The 23,151-nt window shown below is 59.5% G+C and overlaps 3 protein-coding genes across 8 annotated transcripts in view; 2 read left to right on the forward strand and 1 right to left on the reverse strand.

Moving 5' to 3' along the window:
* The window catches only part of LOC120507526 (collagen alpha-1(I) chain-like), an 81,724-nt gene extending 74,296 nt beyond the window's left edge, over nucleotides 1-7,428 (forward strand). For 3 of the 4 annotated variants that reach the window (XM_039720329.1, XM_039720332.1, XM_039720330.1), the window contains exons 51-69: nucleotides 478-585; nucleotides 703-756; nucleotides 888-941; nucleotides 1,226-1,279; nucleotides 1,654-1,707; nucleotides 1,889-1,942; nucleotides 2,156-2,209; nucleotides 2,853-2,906; nucleotides 3,652-3,705; nucleotides 3,781-3,834; nucleotides 3,999-4,052; nucleotides 4,162-4,179; nucleotides 4,342-4,395; nucleotides 4,584-4,646; nucleotides 4,862-5,027; nucleotides 5,267-5,373; nucleotides 5,625-5,705; nucleotides 5,922-6,110; nucleotides 6,420-7,428. In XM_039720329.1, the coding sequence (XP_039576263.1) occupies nucleotides 478-585; nucleotides 703-756; nucleotides 888-941; nucleotides 1,226-1,279; nucleotides 1,654-1,707; nucleotides 1,889-1,942; nucleotides 2,156-2,209; nucleotides 2,853-2,906; nucleotides 3,652-3,705; nucleotides 3,781-3,834; nucleotides 3,999-4,052; nucleotides 4,162-4,179; nucleotides 4,342-4,395; nucleotides 4,584-4,646; nucleotides 4,862-5,027; nucleotides 5,267-5,373; nucleotides 5,625-5,705; nucleotides 5,922-6,110; nucleotides 6,420-6,569 (1,476 nt within the window). In that variant the 3' untranslated portion in view covers nucleotides 6,570-7,428. The remainder of the gene's footprint in view (nucleotides 1-477; nucleotides 586-702; nucleotides 757-887; nucleotides 942-1,225; nucleotides 1,280-1,653; nucleotides 1,708-1,888; nucleotides 1,943-2,155; nucleotides 2,210-2,852; nucleotides 2,907-3,651; nucleotides 3,706-3,780; nucleotides 3,835-3,998; nucleotides 4,053-4,161; nucleotides 4,180-4,341; nucleotides 4,396-4,583; nucleotides 4,647-4,861; nucleotides 5,028-5,266; nucleotides 5,374-5,624; nucleotides 5,706-5,921; nucleotides 6,111-6,419) is intronic. The other variant, XM_039720331.1, reaches the window with a different exon arrangement.
* Nucleotides 7,429-8,489: 1,061 nt separating this feature from the next.
* On the forward strand, nucleotides 8,490-13,878 carry SLC31A2 (solute carrier family 31 member 2). Its single transcript, XM_039720027.1, has 4 exons — nucleotides 8,490-8,674; nucleotides 11,355-11,421; nucleotides 12,224-12,392; nucleotides 12,938-13,878. Exons 1-4 carry the CDS (start codon nucleotides 8,669-8,671, stop codon nucleotides 13,104-13,106), a joined length of 411 nt encoding a protein of 136 aa, XP_039575961.1. The 5' UTR covers nucleotides 8,490-8,668; the 3' UTR covers nucleotides 13,107-13,878.
* NIBAN2 (niban apoptosis regulator 2) overlaps nucleotides 13,793-23,151 on the reverse strand; it is a 32,681-nt gene continuing 23,322 nt past the window's right edge. The window contains exons 6-15 of one of the 3 annotated variants that reach the window (XM_039720025.1): nucleotides 21,902-22,017; nucleotides 21,720-21,824; nucleotides 20,248-20,410; nucleotides 19,301-19,488; nucleotides 18,975-19,130; nucleotides 18,173-18,289; nucleotides 17,638-17,745; nucleotides 17,418-17,529; nucleotides 15,766-16,481; nucleotides 13,793-15,702 (exon numbers count right to left, since the gene is read on the reverse strand). In XM_039720025.1, the coding sequence (XP_039575959.1) occupies nucleotides 15,073-15,702; nucleotides 15,766-16,481; nucleotides 17,418-17,529; nucleotides 17,638-17,745; nucleotides 18,173-18,289; nucleotides 18,975-19,130; nucleotides 19,301-19,488; nucleotides 20,248-20,410; nucleotides 21,720-21,824; nucleotides 21,902-22,017 (2,411 nt within the window). In that variant the 3' untranslated portion in view covers nucleotides 13,793-15,072. Of the gene's footprint in view, nucleotides 16,482-17,417; nucleotides 17,530-17,637; nucleotides 17,746-18,172; nucleotides 18,290-18,974; nucleotides 19,131-19,300; nucleotides 19,489-20,247; nucleotides 20,411-21,719; nucleotides 21,825-21,901; nucleotides 22,018-23,151 lie in introns of all 3 variants that reach the window. The other 2 variants (XM_039720026.1, XM_039720024.1) reach the window with 2 other exon arrangements.

The raw sequence follows: 23,151 nt of genomic DNA on the forward strand, positions 1-23,151 counted from the left end.
CCAGATGTGTTATGGATACCCTGAGCTCAGCTGCAGGATAAATCCCACCTGCAGTCCCACCTTGCCGTGCCACTCTGCCCAGGAAAGACATGCCCTTATGGAATCCCAGAATCGGGTTGGAAGGGACCTCAAAGCTCTTTGGATTCCATGGGCAGGGACACCTTTCACAGACCAGGTTGCTCCAAGCCTTTAGCTTGGGTGATTTGCTGGGAGAGATCAGGCTCTGGAATAAACTCTGGGTGGACTTGCTGTGGAATAAACTGCAGGAGGATTTACTGTGGAATAAATTCCAGGGGTGTTTGCTGTGAAATAAACTCTAGGAGGATCTGCTGTGGAATAAACTGCAGGGGAATCTGCTGTGGAATAAACTCCAGGTTTATTTTCGAAGCTCAGTGCAGCTGAAGTCCCTGGAGGGGTGGCTGCTCGGGCCCTGCTGAGGATGGGGCTGAGCAGTGTCCCCCTCTCTGTGCCCTGCAGGGCTCGCAGGGGGCTCGGGGGCTGGCAGGTGCCCCCGGGCTCCGGGGCTACACCGGCCATGAGGGAGCCAGAGGAGTGGTGGGCACCAAGGGCCAGCCAGGCCGGCAGGTAACGCCTCTGCTCCACGGGGACGGGCAGGGCACATCCCTGGGGACAACAGCCCCAGCTGTGCCCTCCTGCCTTCCCCTGGTGCCAGCCTCATGTTTTGTCCTCAAATGAACTCAGGGGGCTCTGGGGCCACCGGGTGAAGCTGGAGTCACGGGGCTGAGTGGCACTGAGGTGAGCAGGCTCTGCCTCATTCCCTGCCCCAGCTTTTCCAGCCTCCCACATCTGTGTTCCTCACAGAGTAACCCAAATATCTGAATAAACCAAAGCTTTGGATTTGCCTTGAATTCTGTTTTCCTTCTTAGGGCCTGATGGGTGCAAAAGGGGAGCCAGGAGAGCCAGGAAAACCAGGACAAATGGTGAGGAGTGGGATGGAGCCATGGTGGTTCTCCCTGAAGGAGGCTGGGGGATGCTGGCATCTCCTGGATGTGTACAAGTCCAATGCTGGCACCATCTCCTGCTCCTGCTGAACCCTCCCACAGCCCCTTCTGCCCAGCCTGCTCCAGAGAGAGGGAAAATCCCAAAGGGAAGATCCCAGCCTAGAGCATCCTCCTGTGCACACTGGGGCAGGGCAGGGAGGGAAGCCAGGGGGCATCTCTGGCACAGTGTCCTTACAGGTTTTCCTTCTCCTTCGGGATTTTAGGGGCCTCCTGGACGAGCTGGTCCTAAAGGACAGAAAGGCTGCAAAGGAGATAAGGTACCCCCAAAATCCTCCCCTGGGGATGGCACCTGAGGGGCACTGCCCAGTGGGCATGGGATGGGCAAGGCTGAGCTGCTCAGTCCCGCTGGGGACCATGGGGAGCAAACAGTGGGAATTGCCCAGAAGAGCCTGTTTGTCACCACCTGGCAAACACAGGATGCTCTTGGGCTGGTTTTTGGGTGAGGGGCTGGCAGATCCTGCCTCCAGCCTGGCTCAGGTGGCTCTGGGGGGCACAGGGGCCTCCCCAGCTCTTGGTACACAGCTCCATAATCCCCCAGTGCCTGCTGGGCTCTGTCCCCTCTCCTCCTCCCCAGTCCTGGGATGTGGCTGGGCTGTTGGAGACCCACATCCCCCCTCTCTTTTTCCCCCAGGGTGACGCAGGGCAGGAAGGGGACAAAGGGGTCCCAGGAGAAGCTGGCAGACGGGTAAGTGGCACTGCTGTCCCCACGAGGGTGGCAGGGAGCTGCTCCTGAAGCCCATGCAGGCTCTGCAGGGTGGTCCCAGTTTTCTGGGGGCTCGGAATCCCTGGAGAGGGGATCCTGGAGGGACGAGGGGTGCCTGGATCAGTTTGGAGCTACCTGTGAGTCTTTCACCTGTGGTCCCCAGGGCAAGCGAGGCAAGATGGGCCAGCAGCCCCCGCGGGGTCCCTGGGGACACAAGGTAGGTGGCTTTGTCAGCTTCTTGTGCCCCCCTGGCAGTTTGGGGGTGCTCCCACCTGCCTGAGGCCGGGGTTAGAAAAGAATAAACCATGGTCACTGAAGGCTCTGTCCCCCCAGAGCCCCCCAGCCCAACACCCACAGCCCCCGTGGGCTGCTCTCCCTGCCCTGCAGCATCACCCTGGGCACAGCCAGGGCTCCTCCCTTTGCATTTCAGGGCTACCCAGGTGACAAAGGACTTCCAGGACCCCAGGGCCCCCAGGGACCCTATGTGAGTATCAGTGTGGGGTTTTGGGTGCTGGCTGCTCCCTGTTTGACCCCACTGTGTGACCCGGCTCTGCAGGGACCCGAAGCAGGGGCCTGTTTAAAATGAGATGAGGGAAGTTTTTAAATGGTTCATCCGTCTCCTCCTGTCTTCTCCTCCCAAACTGACATCCCAGGAGGGTGTGTGCAGTCAGACAAATCACATCACTCCCAAAATGAGGTTTTGGAGGCCAAATCCTTCTTTTAGGCATATGTCTGATGCCAGGCAGTGCTGAGCACTGGTGGGACTGTGTCCACCTTCCCAGAGAGCTGTCACGGCTGGAGGCACAAACTGCAGCCAGCAAAAAGGACCCAAATATTTATTTTAATTACTAGAAACTGCTTTCTCTCTGCTTAAAATAAAAAAGCGCCCAACTTTGGCAACTTCACAAAAAAAAAAAAAGCTGGATATTCTCAGCCAGCCAAGGCACCTCCAGTGCATTTTTAATGGGCTTTGCTGAGGGATCCTGAAAGCAAAAGTCAAAGAAACAATGAGAAAATGCCTCAAAGCTTCTAAAACTGCCTCAAATCCTCAAGTGTGGGGAGGGCCCTCCTTGCCAGGGGCTGACAGGAGCAGCTCAGGGTGAGGGAGTTCCATGTTTCTCTCTTAGGGCATCCCGGGGCTGAAGGGCATCAAAGGAGACCCTGGACTGAAAGGACACAAGGTAGGGGACACGTGCCAGGCACAGCAGGGACACTGGGCACAGGGTGGCATTTAATTTGCTGAATGCCATCCCTTATTCCCCTCTTTTTGAGCCCTGATGGCTGCACCATCCTTCTCTGGGGTTGGCCACCATGTTCCCAGATACTGAGACATGGAACCTTTAGATTTTCTCCCAAATCCAGGCCTTTTGCAGCTTTTCCATCCTCCTGGAGTTGCAAGCAGCAGTGTGGAGCCTTTTAATTCCTGCTCTCAGCATTGATGCTGATGCACCATGAGCTGAACCTCCCTTGTGCCATTCCTGATGGATTCCCATCCCATCCCATGGATCCCATCCCATCCCAGGCACTGGGGAGCTGCTCAGAGCCTTCAGGAAAATGAAACTTGGGGAATCATTAAAACTTTAAATTAATTGTCAGCCCAGTGAGCAGCTCCTGGGAGAGCAGGCAGAGGGGAGGCTGTGCTGGGATGTTTCCCCTGCTTCTGGCTTCAGCACACCAAGAATCTTCTTTATTCTCTCCAAGTGCTTCCTGGCAACTTCCAAGGTTTTCCTGAGAGATGTTTTAGTCTGGGGTGATCCTTTCATCCCTGCTGCAGTGAATTCTCTGGGACCAAAAGGATGGGTGTTCGGGGTTTTTGCTCCAGAGGTTTTGCAGCCAGCCCTAACTGGGAATTTCCTCACCCACACTGGTGTCCCGGGGGTTCTGTCCTTCCCTTTGCCACCAAAGCTCTCCCTGACTCTCTCCTAGGGTGAGAAGGGCAGCAAGGGTGACCTGGGCCAGCAAGGGGACGATGGCTTCAAGGTGTGTGACAGGTTTTGCTCTTATCCTTCCCCCTGGTCCCTTGTCACCCTGTGTGACATCCTGCCACGTTTCCAGGGCAAGCCAGGACCCCACGGTCTCCCTGGGAGGCCAGGACCCAAGGGAAAGCAGGTAAGGGCAGGGTGGAGAGGGATGTCAGGGGCTGAAATGAGTGTTTGGGGTGAATTTCTTGTTTTTCCATATAAAATCCACCTGGGGATGGGGCTGGGTTGTAGAAGGATGCCGGGCTGGGGGATGTCCTGCGCAGTGCCCTGAGCTCTCTGTTGTCCTTGCAGGGTGACACTGGCCCCCCTGGCCCACAGGGACACCCTGGAATTCCCGGGACACCGGTGAGTTCTTCCCCCTCCCGCAGGTTTGGGGTTCACTCCTCACCCCACGGGGATGCAGCTTTGATCCCACCTGCCTCCCTCTTATCCTGGTCCTGTCCTTCCCTTCCAGGGCTCATCTGGACCCAAAGTAAGCAGTGGGGAGCAGCTGGAGCGGGATCAGCCCTGCCATGGGATCCCTCCCCTCCTTCCCACTTCCCCCAGGGGTGCAGGGGGCCCGTGGGGGTGCAGCTCAGCACAGCAGCATCTCCCCCCTTGCTTTCCTTCCCTTCTCCACCTCCTCCTTTGGCAGGGGCTGAGAGGCTTCCCGGGCCTGCCAGGCCCCAGGGGCACGCCGGGAATGCCGGTAAGCAGAGCCACAAACGCCCCTCAGCCCAAAATTTGGGTCCCTCACTCCCCTAAACGTGGCAGTGAGGCCCTGCCATGCCATGCTGTCATTCCATGGGGATGTCCAGCTGCTGGCACTGGTGGAGGAGCTCACTGAGGAGCTCGTGGGCAGCAGCCAGTGCCACCAGCGCTGTCACTGTCCCCCAGGGTCTGGCTGGCCCCCCTGGTCCCAGCGGGCCTGCAGTGATGTTGTCCCAGGAGGAGTTGCAGGTGAGTGACCCCAAGGGGCTGTCAGGGATGCTGTCCCATGTCCTGCTGCTTCCGAGGTCCTCTGTGCACCAGGACCAAGAAGATCCAGCTATTCCCTGTCCCGTCACACTTGTCCTTGTCCCCTGCACATGCCATCCCCTTCCTCAACACCTGATGAGGCTCCTGGTGGGGGGATCTATGGTCAGCTTGGTGATATCCCCTCCTTTTTGTTTCAGCACCTCATTTATTCCTCCAACCACCTGAACTACACCGTGGTCTGGGCTCTGCTGGACACCCTGAGCCGGGAGCTCCAAGCCCTCGTGGAGCATCCCAATGGCACCAAAACCAAACCAGCCACCACCTGCAAGGAGCTGCTGCTGGCTCACCCCGGCCTGCCCGACGGTACCAGGGGCATGGGGGGCCCCCTGGACCTGGCCTGGCCTCCAGAGCCTGTGAAGGGACAGGCAGCTCTTTGAGATAAAGAGGGAATAAGGATTTTGGGGAATGAGGTCAGATGGGCTTCATGGGCATCCCTGGAGAAATGGGCTGGCAGCCAGGCCGCCAGCTGGGGTGGGATGGCACTGTGTGGCACCCTCCCTGTGCCAAACCTGGGTGCCAGGGCTGTCCTCTCCTCCCTCCAGGGCAATACTACATCGACCCCAACCAGGGCAGCCCCCAGGATGCGCTGAGAGCCTTCTGCAACTTCACAGCCGGGGGGGAGACCTGCATTGCCCCCGTCCACAACCAGGTACGGGGTGGCTTTTATGGGGCAGCTGGGGGACCCCTCAGGGTGGGTGGGGACAAGGGCTGGTCGGCTGGAGAAGGGCAGGGTGACCAATCTCTTGCTGTGGTGCCCACTGCCCTGGCAGGGAGTGAGGATCCTGGTCACTGTGTGTGCCAGGCTGCAGGGACACACAGGGGCTCTGTGCTGGCTCCTTGTCCTGTCGGTGCCACTATCCCCTGCGGGGACAGCGTGACAATTGTCCCTGCTCCCCTCAGGTCCCCATCAAGGCTTGGCTGAGCACCTACAGCTCTGAGAACACCTTTGAGTGGTTCAGCACCCTGCCCGGGGGCTTCCTGGTGAGTGCCCGGCTGGAAGAGCCGAGGGGACACAGAGCTGAGCACGGGGGTCTCCAAGTGCCACTCTGCAGTGCTGGGACAGCCCCTGGCTGTGCACAGAGGGATGTGACACTCCTTCTGCGAGGAACCCCAGTGCTTTAACCCTGCCAGGGTTGAGCCCTGGGGGAGCGCAGCCCCCTGCAGCAGCCCCCGCATGCCGGCTCTCCCTCCCTGCAGCTGGAATACGCGGGGGCCAGCGCGGTGCAGCTCCGCTTCCTGCGCCTGCACAGCCACCGCGCCTCGCAGAAGGTCTCCTACTCCTGCAGGCCGGCCCCGGAGCGCGGCCAGCCCCAGCCCCGCAAGGAAATCCGCTTCCTGGCCGACTCCCGGGATCACAGCTACGCAGCCAGCCTGCAGGGCTGCCTGGTGAGCCTGGCCCACGCAGCCCTGCTGCCTGCAGAGCCTCCCGAGCTCTGGAGAGTTTGGGATGGAGCGGGGGGATGAGGCTGCACACGGTGGGATGGGGATGGAGGGCGTCCACTCCCCCATTCCAAGGAGCTTCCTGGTCTTGGGATGTGGCAGGGGATGGGGTGGGCCCTGGCAGAGGTCACCACCCTGGCAAAGCCAGGAAGGGCTGGGGATGGACGCTGGCTGCAACAAGGAGCAGCCAAGGGAGCTGCAGGCCCCCGGCTGAGGGGTTTGGTGCCGCTCAGCTGTCCCTGGTGGTCATTTCAGCTGGACAACGAGTCCTCCATCACCGACACCATCTTCCAGTTCAGCACGGAGGAGCTGTGGCTGCTGCCCCTGCGGGACCTGGCCGTGTTCCACAACGGCGATGCCTCGCACCAGTTTGGTTTCACAGTCGGACCAGTTTGCTTCAGCTGAAAGTGGTGCCACCCAAACCGAGCCAGCCGGTTCTGTCCCCGCCCAAGAGACATCCCGATGGGGACAGGTGGATGCAGGGCTCCCACCTGCTCCACAGAGCTGCTGTGTTTGGAGCTGCATTATGCCCTGGACTCCACTTCCTTCTGCAGTTGAGGAATATTGTTTACAGAAGTCATTTCTCTATAAATTATATATATATATTATATATGTATATATTATATATGAGAAGGTGCTGATTTAATGACTGCTTGGGGGAGGTTTGAGAGTTATAATTGCTGGGAACTGTCTGTAAAGGAAAAAAAAAAACAAAAACCAAGGAGCAAAACTAGTGCCAGCTTGGGAGAAGGGGAAGGAAAGGAGCTTTTCTTTGCCAGGGTCAAGTGCACAAATGGTTGGAGCATTGATTGCCCAGGACTGGGCTGGGAAGTGGCCCTGGTGAGCCTGGGAGAGCCCAGTGTTCTGCTGCTCCAGCACCTCCCTCCCAGCCAGGCACCAAGTGCTGCAAAGAGGTGAAAATGTCAATCCCCCAAAAATCCTGCCTCAGTTTTGAGTCTCCATCTCACTGAGAGGGATTTTAGTGGTGTAGAGACAGGCACTGTAGCACTGGGTGCCTTTGTGGGCATGTGCACCTGCTGGCACTTGGGGAAACTGAGGCAGGGCCAGCTCAGCACTCCCTGTTCCCAGGTGTAATGGGGATGGTTGGAATGTCCCAGCATGGAGCAATCATCTGTGTGCTTCTAGTCACAGCTGGAAGGAAAGTTCCCCTTTGTCCTGCCTGTCTGTAGGGAAAATAAAATCACAGAATCCTAAATGGTTTGGGTTGGAATAGAACTTAAATCCCATCCAGTACCACCCCTGCCATGGCAGGTGTGAAAAATGCCAATCACTTATTTTTGAAATTTAAAAAGTTTAATAGTAATAAAATGGTTATAAAAATAGTAATATAATTGGAGTAAAATTTGAACATTTAAGATTAGGACAATATGAGACAAAGAGATACGGACGTCTGGGTACCTTTTTCTAGGCAACACAAGCCCAAAAAGGACCCCTGTTAACAGAGGATTAACCCTTAAAAACAATCGCCTGTTGCATATTCATACATCTCATACATGATGCATAAATTCCATTCAAACACAGAATTTTGTCTGGTCACTGTCAACTTCTTCCTCTTAATCCTCATGCCATCTTCCAGTCTGAGCCAGGTGGGAAGAAGTTAGTTTTCTGCTGGTAAGGGAGCAATAAATTCCCTTTCTCTGAAAGATTTAGGTGTCCTGTGGCTCCTATCTGGTGCGAGTCCTTTCTTAAACAAATATCTTGCATAGCATAGTTTCTATTTTAACATTATGTTATAACCTAAAACTGTATTTAATACACCACTTAAGAAAATTAGTATAGCATAACTTTCTAGCATAATACAACATAGATTTCAATACTTGCAAAAAGCCAATCATAAAATACACATTTTTCACGGCAGGGACACCTCCCACTGTGCCAGCCCCAATGTCCAGCCTGGCCTTGGCACTGCCAGGGATCCAGGGGCAGCCACAGCTGCTCTGGGCACCCTGTGCCAGGGCCTGCCCACCCTACCAGGGAACAATTCCTAATTCCCAATGTCCTCTGGCAGTGGGAGCCATTCCCTGTGTCCTGTCCCTCCATCCTTGTCCCCAGTCCCTCTCCAGCTCTCCTGGAGCCCCTTCAGGCCCTGCAAGGGGCTCTGAGCTCTCCTTGGAGCCTGCTCCTCTCTAGGCTATAAATCTTTCAGCATTCTCAGGGGGGACCAGCATAAAACCCCCGGGGCGGTTTGGATCAGCCCCAGCAGCGGGATGGGGCCAGGAGCGAAGGGAAAGCGAAAGCGCAGGGGCCGGGCCGGGCCGCGGGAGGAGGGGACGGGCCCGGGGCCGCCCCGCACTACAGCTCCCGGGGAGCCCCGCGCCACAGGCCGCGACGGGCTGCGACACCCGTGTGACACCCGTGTGAAGGGCTGCGACACCCGTGAGACAGGCTGCGACACCCGTGTGACGGGCTGCGACATCGCCGTGGCAGCGCCGTGACCGCAGCCCCGCGGGGACGGGCCGGGCCCCGCGCCCGCCGCCGCCGCCATGCAGGTGAGCCCCGGGGAGCACGGGCACGCCCCTGGAACCCTGTGATTCAACCCTGGAATCCCGTGATTCCCCCCTGGATCCCTGTGATTCCCCCCTGGAACCCTGTGAATCCCCTTGGATTCCCATGAATCCCCCCTGCATCCCCGTGATTCCACCCTGGAACCCCGTGATTCCACCCTGGAATGACGTGATTCCACCCTGGAACCCCGTGATTCTCCTCTGGAGCCCCGTGATTCCCCCCTTGAACCCCTTAAATCCCCCCTGGATCCCCGTGATTCCACCCTGGAACCCGTGAATCCTCTCCCCGGAAACGCTTAAATCTGCTTGGAGCCCCGTGATTCCCCTCTGGAACCCCTTAAATCCCTCCTGGATCCCTGGGATTCCCCCCTGGAACCCCGTGAATCCTCCCATGAACCCCATGATTCCACCCTGGAACCCCTTAAATCCCCTTGGAGCCCCGTGAATCCCCCCTGGAGCCCCGTGATTCCCCCCTTGAACCCCTTAAATCCCCCCTGGATCCCCGTGAGTCCCCCCTGGAACCCCATTAATCCCCTTTGAAACTCCGTGAGTCCTCTCTAGAGGACTTAAATATTCCTGGAAGCCCGTGATCCCACCCTGGGACCACGCAAATCCCCACCTGGAACCCCATGAATTCCCCTGGATCCCTTTAAACCCCCTCTGGAGCCCTGGGAATAGACTCTGGGACCCCTGAAAGCTCCCTGGAACCCATTAATCCCCCCATAACTTCTTAAATCTCCCTGGAATTGTCCAGGGTCGGGTTGGACGGGGCTTGGAGCAGCCTGGGGTGGTGGAAGGTGTCCCTGTCCATGGCAGGAGCTGGGACAAGATGAGCTTTAGGATCTCTTCCAACCCAAACCATTCCATGGTTCTGTTTGATGTTTAGGGCTCCCAGCCCCCTGAAGCAGCAAGGCCTGGAGGGTGACACAGTCCCAAGGAGGATCCCAGTTTGGGGACACCCCCGTGAGCAGCATGACCCCAGTGTGGGCTCGGGGTGCTGCAGGAAGGCAGCTTTATCCCAAACTGTGGGATCACACATCCCAGTTAGGCTGGAGCAGCCGGCTGGGATGCAGCCTGGCGCTGCTCTGTGCAGGCACCACTGGTTTGGCTAGAATAACCCCAAAAGTGCAGCAGATCCTGCCCTAAATGCACCTTGAGCACAGATTTCCCAACAGCATTTTTTTCCCGGTGTGAATTCCTGCGGGGGAGGAGCTGGGCGCAGCCTCACCTGGGAGCCTGCTCAATCCAATCCCTGCTGCAGGGGCAGGTGGGGGAGGACAGGATCCCCTCCCTCAGCCTGGGACATCTCCCTGGCAGCAGTGGGAAGAATGCAGGGATTGTTAGGATTTTTCTCTCTTGACCTTCACCCGCCAAGAAATCTCTCTGTGGAATCGCTGTTGGCCCAAGGAGCATCATTCTGGGGTCACACCCACTCTGGGCACCCAAAAATGTGTGTCTCCACCCCAGGCTGGGGCAGCAAAGGGATTTCTGGATCTCTGGAACAGGCTGCCCAGGGAAGGGCTGGAATCACCATGCCTGGAATTGTTTAAAAAACATAGAGAGGTGGCACTTGAGGATGGGGTTTAGTGGAGGCCTTGGCATGTTTGGATTTCAGGATCTTAGATGGCTTTTCCAAAGTTAATGACTCTGATTCTGCCCATCCCTAAAACTGTCACCTGCTCCTTCCACCACCTGTGGGTGAAGCCTGTGAAGGAGAAATAGCTTCATTTAAAGGCTAATTATGATTAATCTGTGGCCAAAGGAGGCTTAAAAGGGTGAGCCAATTACATGTGCTAATGTGCTGTGGGTGAGGAGGGCCGAGGGCTGTAACTGGAGCTGGGCTGTGCCCTGAACACCCACGGGGTATTGGATGGTATTTCTGGTCCTGGTCCTGTCAGTCACCTCTGCTGGTGCTGGAAAAGGCAGGAAAGAGCAGCCAAACACAAATCTGTGCAGGAGAGGAGCAGCTGTGAGCTCCACAAACACCTCCTAGGGAGATTCACCAAAGGGAACATGAAAAACCCAGCAAAATTCCACCTTTTGAGCAAGAAGTGTCAGCTGGTTGTGAGCTCTGCAGCTGATGTTACACAAGAGCAATTCCTGCTCCTCCTGTTTCAGCAGGGTGAAGGAGAGGGGTGGTGCCTTTGCAGGTCCTGGCAGTGTTGGGATTGATGCTCCTCTGGACCTGGTCCCCATCGCTGGGTGGTCACTCTTGTGGCTCTGGGTGCCTTGGTGGATGAGTTTTTGGGTGTTCTGGCAGTGCAGGAAGTTTCTCTGCCCTGGGAGGCAGAGGGGAGCAGAGGCTCTGCCCATCAGCTTCCCCTCAGCCTGCACCTGTCTGCAGGGGCCTTCCCTCCTCAAATCCACGTGGATCTCTCTTTGTCACAGGGGTAAACTGGCTTTTTGTCACAGCCCAGACACAGAGTTGCTGCTGGGGGTGCAAATTGTCCTGCTGGAGCTCACAGGGAGTTCAGCCCAGTCAGCGTGACTGTGAATTGTCTGTGCAAGTTCCTCTTCCCGTTTCAGAACTGGGGAAAAACTTGCACCATTTGGTGAATCCCCAGATGAGCATCCCAGGGTGGGGGTGCAGGGACCTGCTGACAGTGACAGGGCACCCATCACCCCGAGGGGCTCCTGCACTGCCCTTCCCTGGCCTCTTTTCCAGATGACCTTCTACTTCTCGGACACAGCAGTGCTGCTCTTCGACTTCTGGAATGTCCACAGCCCCACAGGTAGGCAGCCAGCACTGGGCCGTCCATCCATCCATCCATCCATCCATCCATCCATCCATCCATCCATCCATCCATCCATCCATCCCCTCACTGCAGAGCTGTGGGCTCCTGGAGCAGTTTTTGGCAGGACCTGCCCCTCCCTGCTGAGCTGTGCTGTGCCCTGGGCATTCCCCAGGCAGGGGTTGATTCTCCCAAGCCAAGAGCAGCAGGAAGGGGCTGTGTGAAGCCCCCCCTCAGCCTTCCAAACCCCCCAGATCACTCAGGAATGGCTCAGCTTCCCACTTTCGCAATTTTCTTTCTGTTTTTGTTTATTTTCCCAACATCATATTTTAACTCCCATGTTTTTTGTAGAGTTGATGCAAAGCTGTGTATTTGTTTCACAGCAGCTCTCCAGGACAAGAGGGCACAGCCTTAAGCTGAGCCAGGAGAAGTTTAGGCTGGACATTAGGAAAACTTTCTTCACTGGAAGGGGCTGCCCAGGGAGGTGGTGGAGTCACTGTCCTTGGGGGTGTTTAAGGAGGGACTGGATGGGACTCTCAGTGCCATGGTCTGAGTGACAAGGTGCTGTTGGGTGAGGTCACAGGTTGGACTCGGTGATCTCAGAGGGCTTTTCCTACCTAATTCTGTGAGTTAAAAAGCTGAATAACCATTTCCTGACATTGACCAACCCTGCTGCCCAGCCCCAGTGCCAGGAGCCCCCCACGGATATTCCCAAACCCCCCCATGGTGGGCCCTGCTGTGGCCCCGTCACCCGCCCAGGCTGTCCCCGTGCTTGGGCAGTGTCGGGGTGTCTCTCCCGCAGGGATGGTGCTCTCGGTGCTGGTGATCCTGCTGCTGTCCGTGCTCTACGAGGCCGTGAAGATGGGCAAGGCCGTGCTGCTGCGGCGGGCGCTGCTGGCCCTGCCCCGCAGCCTCAGCCAGGAGGCCCTGACCCAGCCACAGGAGGGGGACAGCGACCCCGCGCAGGGCAGGTACCACAGGGACCCCCGCACCCCCCTGGGGCTCAGCCATGGCTCTGTGGGCCCCTGGCCAGCACAGGGGGAGAAGGGCTGCGAGGAGGAGCTGTAGGCTGCCAGGGAAGGGGGGTGTGTACAGCCTGGGGAGGTGGCTCCAGGGGCAGCCCAGCCCCTCCAAATCCTCTGGGAGGTGTCCAGGGTGGTGCCTAGAGGCTCGTGTTCCCCTCCAGGAGCTGCTGTGTAAGGTGCAGGAGGGTCCTGCTGGTTTGGGAATGGGCACAAGCAGCAACTCAGTCCCCACAAGCCTGGCCCTGGCAGTTCTTCCTTTGGGGCCAAGCCCTAGGTTTTTGCTCTTGTATTCAATCCCAGATCATTCCTGAGGCTGCTCTTACTGCCCGCCTCATTGATTTTGGAGCAGGATTTCCCCCTGAGCTGCTGTTTGTAGCCCCCACCCCTCTCCCTGCTGCCCAAACCCCCCTCTGGCCTCTCCAGGCTCCCGGTGGGAGGTGATTCCAGCTGTCCCAGCCCCTCACTGATGGCATTTCCCCTCTCCTTCCCAGGTGGTTCTGGTTCCACGTGGCCCAGACGCTGTTCCACGTGGTGCAGGTGGTGCTGGGCTATATGGTGATGCTGGCTGTCATGTCCTACAACGCCTGGATCTTCCTGGGGGCCATCGCAGGCTCCACCCTGGGCTACTTCATGGTGTACCCCCTGCTGGGCCGGGGCTAGAGCCCCCCGAGGTGGTGGCACGCGTGTCCCACCTCCTGCTCCTTCGTCTGGAATAGCTGCTGTCACTTTTGCTGGGTCTGTCTCTGTCCCTGTGCTCTGTGGGACACAGACCCCCAAGGACTTGCTGGTGGCCCTCGGGGCTGGCCCCACTCTGGGGACAGGGAGCCCCATGGCCAGCACTCACCACGCTGCCACTGGCCTCGGCTGGTGGCTGTCCCCCGGCTCTCAGGGACCTTTGTCTGGGTGGTGACAGTGGGGGAGTGCTGGAATTTTCTCCCCTTCCCTGCTTTTTGAGGAGGTTCATCCTGGCTGGAACGGGAACGATCCGGTGACTGCTGCGGACAGGGACCCTCCTGCCCAGAGCTGCCCTGCACCAAGCCCCTCTTCACACAGTGCCTTTGGGGACACTGGGGGTCCTGCCACCCCCACCCCGCTCCTGCTCTTCAGGATGGGGCTGGAGCAGCCCCTGAGCCGCTGGTGTGGCTGTGCCAGGGGGGAAATGCTGCTCCAGGTGCCTCTTGCTGCTTCCTCAGGACACCCCTTTGAATAAAATCATCTCAGCTCCACTCCTGCTTTGTGTCACTGCTGGGTGGGCTCAGGATGTGACACCCTGGGTCACAGTGGGACTGGGGATCCCCAGCCCTACCCAGGGAAGTACTTCAGGAATAAGGAGAGTCTCCTCTGGCTTTAAATAAAGCTTTCCCATTTTATTAATTATAAGCATATCTTTAAACATTTGTATAACTTTCTTAATAAAATATCCTGGAAGAGACAGGTTTGAAGTTCACAGAGAAAGGCACTTTGAGGGGGGCCTCCCAAGGCACTCTGGGGGCCCCCCTGAGTCGGTTAGTCTGGGCACCCCCCTTCTGAGGCAGGAACGGTGGCACCTGGGCACAGGTGGGTGTCAGGGTGCTGGTCCCTGCTCCAGGTGTCACACCCAGGGGTCCTGCAGACCCCCAGCACCTCCAGAGCTTTTGGCATCACCGTGTGGGGGCTGCAGCAGTTCTGTCCCCATGACACACGGGGGGTTCAGCAAACCCCTGCTCTGCTCAGCCATCACAGCAGATGCCAAAATCTGCAAAGCTGGAGAAACCATCCATGGAAGGTGCTGAGGAGATCTGGAGGGCAAGGGCTGGGATCTCTCCAGTGCACAGTGAGCTGAGCCTAGAATTATCCCTGTCCTGCCAGGCACAGCTGGGACACTGTGTGAGTGCCACCTTCCCCCAGAGACTGAACTCTGAACTTAAAATAGCTCCTAGAATAGCTCCTAGGGGTGAGGATGGCTGGGGGTGGGTGCTGGGTGCTGTGAGCCTAGCCTGGGTACTGGAAGCCCAGCCTGGATGCTCTGAGCCCAGCCTACCACAGCCCATGGCTGTCCCAGCGCTCTCCCCCTCAGCAGTGTCTCAAGTCCCCCCAGCATTGCTGTCCCTGTCGTGTCCCTGTTTGCCATCATCCCCTGCAGCCCCTGCTCCCACTGGCCCTCCTGGAGCTGGCCAGGTGGGGACGGCAGTGGGCAGGCTCCCAGGAAACCCCCGGGTGGGTGGCAGAGGGCAGGCTCCCAGGAAACACCCCAGACTGGGGCAGGGACAACCCTGGGGACAGCCAGGCGTGTCCCACACACCCACCCTCAGCAGGGCTAGTGCCAGCCCCCCCAGCAGCCCCAGGCACTGGCGTGGGGGGCAGATAAAGCTCTTCAGTAAAGCATCTCCTCAGTAGGAAAGAAAATAAGGCAGAAGAAGGACAGAGCAGAGCGCAGGGGACGCCCCATGGCAGGCTGGGGCCACCCCAGTCTGACCCGGCGGGGGCTGTGGCTGTGGCAGCCCCCTAGCAGGGGACCCCCGTTAGGCAGTAAGGTCTCGGTGTCCCCATCCCCTCCCTCTCCCACAGTGCTGCTCTCCATCCCGGGGGTCCTATCCCCTCCCCCAGCCCCAGTGTCACCGGGGCCAGTCCGTGGCGGGGGCTGGGGCTAGAACTCAGTCTGCACCCCCTCACCGCTCTCTGTGGTGCCCCTGGGCTGCGGGGGGCTGGCCCCGTGCTCGCCCGTCTCCTTGTCACTGCGCTGGTGACACGCTGCCGATGGGCTCTGGGCTCCGGGTGGCGCTGCTGTGCCACGGGGCACCTGGGCCTCTGCTGGGACACGGGCTCGGGGGCTGGCCGGTGCTGCTGAGCCGTGGGGCACGCTGGACACTGATGGGTCAGCTCTGGGCACCGGGGACGCTGGCACGGATGATCTTGGTGTGACGTGTGGCACCTCAGCCTCTGATGGGACATCAGCTCTGGGCACAGGAGATGCTGGCACGGATGATCTCGGTGTGACGTGTGGCACCTCAGCCCCTGATGGGACATCAGCTCCAGACACAGGGGAAGCTGGCACGGATGATCTCGGTGTGGCATGTGGCACCTCAGCCTCTGATGGGACATCAGCTCTGGGCACAGGTGATGCTGGTGCAGGACGTTGTTTCCCAGTCCCTGATGGGACCTCAGCTCCAGGGACAGGTGACAATGCTGGTGTGGCACACTGTCCCCCTGATGACACCTCAGCTACAGGCACAGGCGGTGCTGGTGCAGCCCGGCGTGTCCCTGTCCCTGATGGGACCTCAGCTCCAGGGACAGGTGACAAAGCTAGTGTGCCACGTTCCCTCCCAGCTCCTGATGGGACCTCAGCTCCAGGGACAGGTGACGATGATGGTGTGCCACGCTCTCTCCCAGTCCCTGATGGGATCTCAGCTCCAGGGACAGGTGACGATGCCGGTGTCCCATGTTCTCTCCCAGTCCCTGGTGGGACCTCAGCTCCAGGGACAGGTGACGATGCCGGTGTGCCACGCTCTCTCCCAGTCCCTGATGGGAACTCAGCTCCGGGTGCTGGTGATGCCGCTGTGGCACAGTGCACGCCGTCCCCATCACGGGCTGGCCCTCGCTGTGTGACACCCCCTGGGGCAGCCCCTGCCAGCAGCACGCCCTCCTCGCTGGCACCGCTGCCATCGGTGCCGTTCATCAGCCGCTGCTCCGCCCCGGTGCCATCCCCAGGGCTCTCCTGTGCCAGCGCCTCCCGGATCTCCTTCACCGCGTCCGGGGGGCTCGGGGGCAGCCCGGGGTGTGCCTCCTCTGGCTCCCGTGCCTCGGGGGAGCCGGGCTGCAGCAGCGCCTCGGCCCCGTAGGGCAGGGCCCCCTCGTCGTCCTGGATGACCGACACCACCTGCTTGGCCCTGCGGCGCCGCTCGGCCGCCGGCTCGGCCTCGGGCTGCCCGCTGCACTCCTCGCTCCAGTCGATGGGCAGCCCCTCTCCCAGCAGGTGCAGGTTGGGATCGCTGTTGTGCATCACCATGCTGTCCCTGTACAGGTTGTGCTTCCGCTGCACGGCCGCCTCCTTCACAGCTGGGGACAGGGAGGGACAGCTCAGGGGGGCTGCGGGCACTGCCAGGCTGGGGCACCTTGCCCAGACCTCCCCGTGGGTGATGGCACAGGTGGCTGGAGCTGGGCAGGGTGGGCAGCATCCCACCCACTGCTCAGCCCTGCCAGGGGGGAAGCCAGGTGGGAAAGCCCCTGCACGGGGTCACCCCTCTTTATAGAGTCCCCAAAGCCCTGTATAAGGTCATTCCACCTCGTACAGCCCTGACCTGATCCCCTGAATTGAATCACGACTCCTCAGGGACCCCCCAGCACCCTGCAGAGGGTCACACAGAGGGTCTCCTCATACAGCCCCCAGCACTCTGCATGGGGTCACCCCTCCTTATAAAGCCCCAAGCACCCCACATGTGGTCACCCCCTCCTCATACAGCCCCCAGCTGGCTCTGGCATTGTCCCAGCCCCTGTCATTGGGTGTCCCCAAAATCCTGTACAGCCCCCAAAATCCTGCAGAGGGTCACTCCCTTCTCACAAAGCCCCCAGCCCCCTGCAGAGGTCACCCCTCCTCACCCCAGTGCACGGGGTCACCCCTCTTTATAGAGTCCCCAAAGCCCTGTATAAGGTCATTCCACCTCGTACAGCCCTGACCTGATCCCCTGAATTGAATCACCCCTCCTCAGGGACCCCCCAGCACCCTGCACAGGGTCACACAGAGGGTCTCCTCATACAGCCCCCAGCACTCTGCATGGGGTCACCCCTCCTTATAAAGCCCCAAGCACCCCACATGTGGTCACCCCCTCCTCATACAGCCCCCAGCTGGCTCTGGCATTGTCCCAGCCCCTGTCATTGGGTGTCCCCAAAATCCTGTACAGCCCCCAAAATCCTGCAGAGGGTCACTCCCTTCTCACAAAGCCCCCAGCCCCCTGCAGAGGTCACCCCTCCTCACCAGGTGCCACAGGTCCCTACCTTGCATGATGTCTTTCATCACCGACTGCAGCACCACCTCCTCGTAGGTGTTCTCCACCAGGATGAAGCTGGCAAAGTCCTCGAAGATCAGCTCCTGAAACTTGGCTAATTCCTGCCAGGGGAGAGGTGGCTCAGCCCAGCAGTTTGGGGGGAATGGATGCTCCAGCCCCTCCACGGGGGTGGACAGTCCTGCCCCACACCCCAGACTTTCCCCTCTTACCCCCTTGCAGGTGGGTGCCAGCTTCTTCAGCAGGAAGGGGATGGTGATCTGCAGCAGGGCCTCCCTGAAGAACTTCTTCCTCACAGTGCTGCTGTCATAGTCGAATTTCTGCAGGGTGAGAGGGTGCCCCGGGTCACCCAGGGCTGTGGGCTGGCAGCCCCCTGCCCACACGCACAAACCCCTGAGATTTGGGCCCTCAACCCATTCACACAGACCCCTCTGGCCTCACATCCCTCTCTCCAGCAGTTTTCCAGTGTTTCTGAGCCCGGGTAGGAGCCAGCTCTTCCACTGCTGGCTGCAGGAGGGTTTGGGGGGCCAGTCTGAACCCTGGGGGGCTTTTATGGATGTGCTCAGAGGGGACCTGGCTCCTCCAGGTGATTTCCCACTTCCCTGCCCCCAGCAAAATCCATGAAAACCCTAAAAGACTTTTGAAATAGATAACACCACTGCTAGCTTCTTCCCTGGCCCTGGAACAAGGCCACCAAAGGCCACTAAAGGCCACCAGAGGCCACCAGAGGCCTGATCCCCGGCTCACCTTGAGCACCCTCTCGAGGATGCGCTGGATGGACTTGCACAGGTCGTCCTTGCCCTGCAGCTTGCCCAGCTCCTGGTGCAGCAGTGTCTCGAAGGTGTACACGGCATCGTCCATTTGCTGCCACCAGAGACACCTGGTCAGTGTGGGGGCACCCAAAGGGGGGCAGGGGGCTCTTGGGGCACTGCCACACCGAGATGAGACTTAGCACAGATTCCCACACTGGTTTGGGGTGGAAGGGACCCTAAAATCATCCAGTGCCACCCCCTGCCATGGCAGGGACACGTCCCACTACCCCAGGCTGCTCCCAGCCCTGTCCAGCCTGGCCTTGGGCACTGCCAGGGATCCAGGGGCAGCCACAGCTGCTCTGGGCACCCCGTGCCAGGGCCTGCCCACCCTCCCAGGGAACAATTCCTTCCCAATATCCAACAGGCAAAGAGCCTTCACTGTGCACAAATCCCTGACGTCCCAGCGTGGCATCCACAGCCCTCGCCCCCAGGATCAGGGGTGTTGGGAGAGGAGCTTGCTCAGAGCTGGTGTTGCACCTCCTCATCCTCCTACACCCCATGCCAGCTTAAGCTGGACCAGACCCCAGAGCTGGCTTAGGGACCTTGCTGGTGCCAGTGGGCTCAGTGGCAAAGGGGCAGCTGTGCCAGGATGCCCCAGCCCACCACGGGCTCCAGACCAAAGTGGCTCCATCAGCCCTTGGAGACAGCACAGACATCCCAGCCTGAACCAGCCTGGGCTCCCCAAACCTCTGTTCCCAGCCTAGGGGGACAGGGAAGGACTCTGGTCCCCATCCCACCTGTCTCATGTAGATCTGGGCCCTCTGCTTGAAGACAGACGTGCTGGAGACATCGAATCGCTGCTGAAGACCCTCCAGTTTCAGCTGGTCCATCTTGTCATAGCATGACTGCATCTTCACGGGGTGGAAGGCCAGGTGGGAGAGCTTCTCCATGTACTGGGGACAAAGCCAAGCTCAACCTCTCCACTACTCAAGGCAGGGACACTCCACCCCACATGGGTGGATTCTCCTCAGCCTGGGCTCTTCCAGTGCTGTCCACACTGGGGGTGGAACAGGACTGTCACCCTGTCACCCTGAATCTGGCAAGGAACACCACCAGGTCTCACCTCTGCCAGCTTCTCCAGGCCGCCCTCGTTGACGACGTTCATGTTCATGTCGGTCACCTCCTTGAAGAACACCTCCCGCGCCTCGGCGAAGCCCTGGCTCGTGGGGGTCATCAGGGCCTCCAGGATGGAGGAGATGTAGGGCTGGACGTGGTTACGGACACACACCTCTGCCTTGGGCAGCACGAAGGCTGGGAAAGAGCAGGGACGAGGATGGTGAGGCTCCTCTCTCCTTCCAGCCCTTCACATCACATCCTACACCCACCCCAGTGAGGAGGAGCTGCCCCTGCTCCCAAACCCCTCAGGAGGAGTCTCCCCTTTCACAACACCACAAGGAACTCCTGCAGAGTGCCCCTGGTCTGTCCTGAACCCACCCCTGCCCCACTGCCATGCCAGGGGGTTGTGCCATTCACATTCTCTGAACAGAGAGAGACATAATCCTCTCTCTCAGGCTTTTCCTGGAGAAGCACAGAGAGAAAATAATTTTTATCTCTGCTTGCTGCTCCTAGTGTTTTGTGCATGTAGAATGTGTCGGGAAGATTGTTTACCTGAAGGAATTTGGTAATTAGATTCTAGTAGAGATTGTTTATGTTAATTAGCCTATCAAGTCCAAGCTGTGTGGGCTGTCTGCAGACAGTCATGAGTTTTTCGGTTAGTAGTATGATATAGTATAATATCTCTCTTTAATATAGTTATAATGTAATATAATACAGTTTAATAAAGCAATTGTTCAGCATTCTGAATCAATAGAGTAGGATCCCAATCATTCCCTTCCTGAGGGGTCACCTTGTTTTACTACAGGGGGTGACTGCCCACCTTGTCCCCGACCCCCTAGGACAATGCCAGTGGGGACATGCATCCCCCAAGGGTGCCAGGGGCTGTGCTGCACCCCAGGAACAGCCCCCCCAGGAGCCATGGGCACCCCCACACATCCCAGGGCACCCCTGCACCTCGGATCTTGCTGGCCAGGTGCTCCTTGGAGGTGATGATCTGGTCCATGTCGGTGCGGATGGTGCTCTCCAGCTGCGGCCGCTCCTGCTCACACCTGGCCACGGCTGCGTCGTACTGCGCCTTGGCCAGCTCATAGACCATCCTGTAGACAGCATCCGACACCTGGGGGCACAGGGGGGTGTCAGAGACCCCCCACGCCTCCAGCTGCACCCCCAGCCACCGCCTGCAGCTCCAGCTGGCTGCAGCACCTGCTGAGCCATCCCCTGTGCCCTGACAGGAGCCTTCCCCACAGCCTGCCAGGGGTTTCCACACCAGGGACCCCCCAGCGGGGTGAGATGGAGTTCCTGCAGTGCAGAAACTGCTTCCAAGTGGTGCTGGAGGGGCAGAGAGGTGAGCACTGCCTCCATCAGGCAACCTGCCCCAGGCAGGGCTGGGGATGCTGCATGTCCAGGAGTGCTGCATGTCCAGGATTGGCTGCAGGTCTGGGGATGCTGCAGGGCTGGGGATGCTGCAGGTCTGGGGATGCTGCAGGTCTGGGGATGCTGCATGTCCAGGATGGCTGCAGGTCTGGGGATGCTGCAGGGCTGGGGATGCTGCATGTCCAGGATGGCTGCAGGTCTGGGGATGCTGCAGGGCTGGGGATGCTGCATGTCCAGGATGGCTGCAGGTCTGGGGATGCTGCAGGGCTGGGGATGCTGCATGTCAAGGAGCGCTGCAGGTCTGGGGATGCTGCAGGTCTGGGGATGCTGCATGTCCAGGATGGCTGCAGGTCTGGAATGCTGCAGGTCTGGGGATGCTGCAGGGCTGGGGATGCTGCAGGTCTGAGGACACTGGTGGTCCAGGGACCAGTGGTGGTCCAAGCAGGAGAGCCCCAGCCCACCCTGAAATCTGTTCCCTGCCCTGTTCCTCCTCCCTGGGCTCCCAGAGCCAACCTCCTGAGCAGGATGGAGCCGCTTGCTGAGGCTTCACGCTCACCTTGCTGCCAAAGGCTGCGATTTTGGGGCTGGCAGGATGCGGAGCCCTCCCCTCCTCCCTCCTTCCCAGCCACCGCAGCTACTGGAAAAGCAGTTTGTGTGTTTTCAGGCCGCTCAAGTGGCCCATTACGAGCCTGGTGGTAATTATCGGGGTTTAAGGTTTTAGCAGGCAGTTCTGAAGAGCCCTCAGTCTTTCGCAAGGGTTTGGGCTGGATTTAGCCCGCGCTGCTCTAAAAATGGCTCGCTAAATTTAGCCGGGACAGACTTCGCTCCGGGGCTGGGCTTCCTCCTGTCTGCTCCTGGCCCCAGGCGGGGCTGGGCAGGGGCACAGAAGGAGCTTTTAAAATCCACTCTGGAGAAAGGACGGATTCTTTGCAAGGGGCCGGGAGAAGGGGGCAGCGAAGGCGGTGGGCACGGAGCCCGGCGGGGAAGGGAGGCTCCCCGGGCCGGGGAGGGGGGCAGGCGCTGGGGACCCCCCGGCAGCCCCAGCCCCTCACCTGGATCCAGGTCCGCTGGCGCTCCGGGGCTTTGCCCTTCAGCCGGGGGCCGATGGTGCTCCTGAGCTCGGGGAGCAGCTCCTCCATCACCAGGTTGCTCAGCACCTGTGGAGGCAGGAGGTTTCTGGGGAGCCTGCTCAGCCCCCCCAGCCCTGTTAGCCGGGTTTGGGAGCGGTGCTCACCTGGGTCTCGTTGCCGCAGAGCATGTCCCAGGTGCCGTACTGCTCCTTGGACTGCCGGTACATGCGGATGGCGTCCGTGAAGGCTGGAGCCTCCACTTTGGAGTCCTCGGAGATCCCTGCGGAGGGGACGCGGGTGAGCAGCCTGGAATGGGGAATGAGGGGCGGCCCAGCGCCCCCACCCACCTCTGTGTGCTTCCCCCACACCCTGGGACCCGGGATTTGGGATTCTGTCCCAAGGCACTGCCCCTGACAGGGCGGGGGCAGCAGGGGCTGGGGGGCTCCTGATACATCCAGAGTGATCCTCTAAAGGCACCCAGGAGCAGGAACTTGGCAGGATGGGGGCTCGGTGACCCCCAAATGGTGCACAGGGACCTGGGGGCTCAGTGACCCCAAATGGTGCACAGGGACCTGGGGGCTCAGTGACCCCTAAAGGCACCCAGGAGCAGGAACTTGGCAGGATGGGGGCTCAGTGACCCCCAAATGGTGCATGGGGACATGGGGACTCGGTGCCCCCCAAATGGTGCATGGGAACCTGGGGGCTCAGTGAGTTCCAAAGGCACAGCAGGAGCCGGGGCTCAGTGACCCCATATGGTGCATGGGGACATGGGGACTCGGTGCCCCCCAAATGGTGCATGGGAACCTGGGGGCTCAGTGAGTTCCAAAGGCACAGCAGGAGCCGGGGCTCAGTGACCCCATATGGTGCATGGGGACATGGGGACTCGGTGCCCCCCAAATGGTGCATGGGAACCTGGGGGCTCAGTGAGTTCCAAAGGCACAGCAGGAGCCGGGGCTCAGTGACCCCATATGGTGCATGGGGACATGGGGACTCGGTGCCCCCCAAATGGTGCATGGGAACCTGGGGGCTCAGTGAGTTCCAAAGGCACAGCAGGAGCCGGGGCTCAGTGACCCCATATGGTGCATGGGGACATGGGGACTCGGTGACCCCAAAATGGTGCATGGGGATTTGGGGCTATGTGACCCCAAATGGTGCACAGGGACCTGGGGGCTCGGTGACCCCCAAATGGTGCATGGGAACCTGGGGGCTCAGTGAGTTCCAAAGGCACAGCAGGAGCAGGGGCTCACCAGGATGGGGGGGGTTCAGTGACCCCCAAGCCCACACAGCACCCAGTGAGCCCCAGCCCTGCAGAATGGGCCAGCTGGGGGGGCTGCAGGAAGAGGGGCCCTGTAGGGAGCAGCGTGGCTTGGAAGGAAAAGCAAAGTGGCCAAGAGGCCTCAGGCTGTCCCCGGAG

The sequence above is a fragment of the Passer montanus genome, unplaced genomic scaffold (assembly GCF_014805655.1).
Source record: "Passer montanus isolate IOZ18808 unplaced genomic scaffold, ASM1480565v1 scaffold43, whole genome shotgun sequence".
In the NCBI taxonomy this organism is placed as follows: domain Eukaryota; kingdom Metazoa; phylum Chordata; class Aves; order Passeriformes; family Passeridae; genus Passer; species Passer montanus.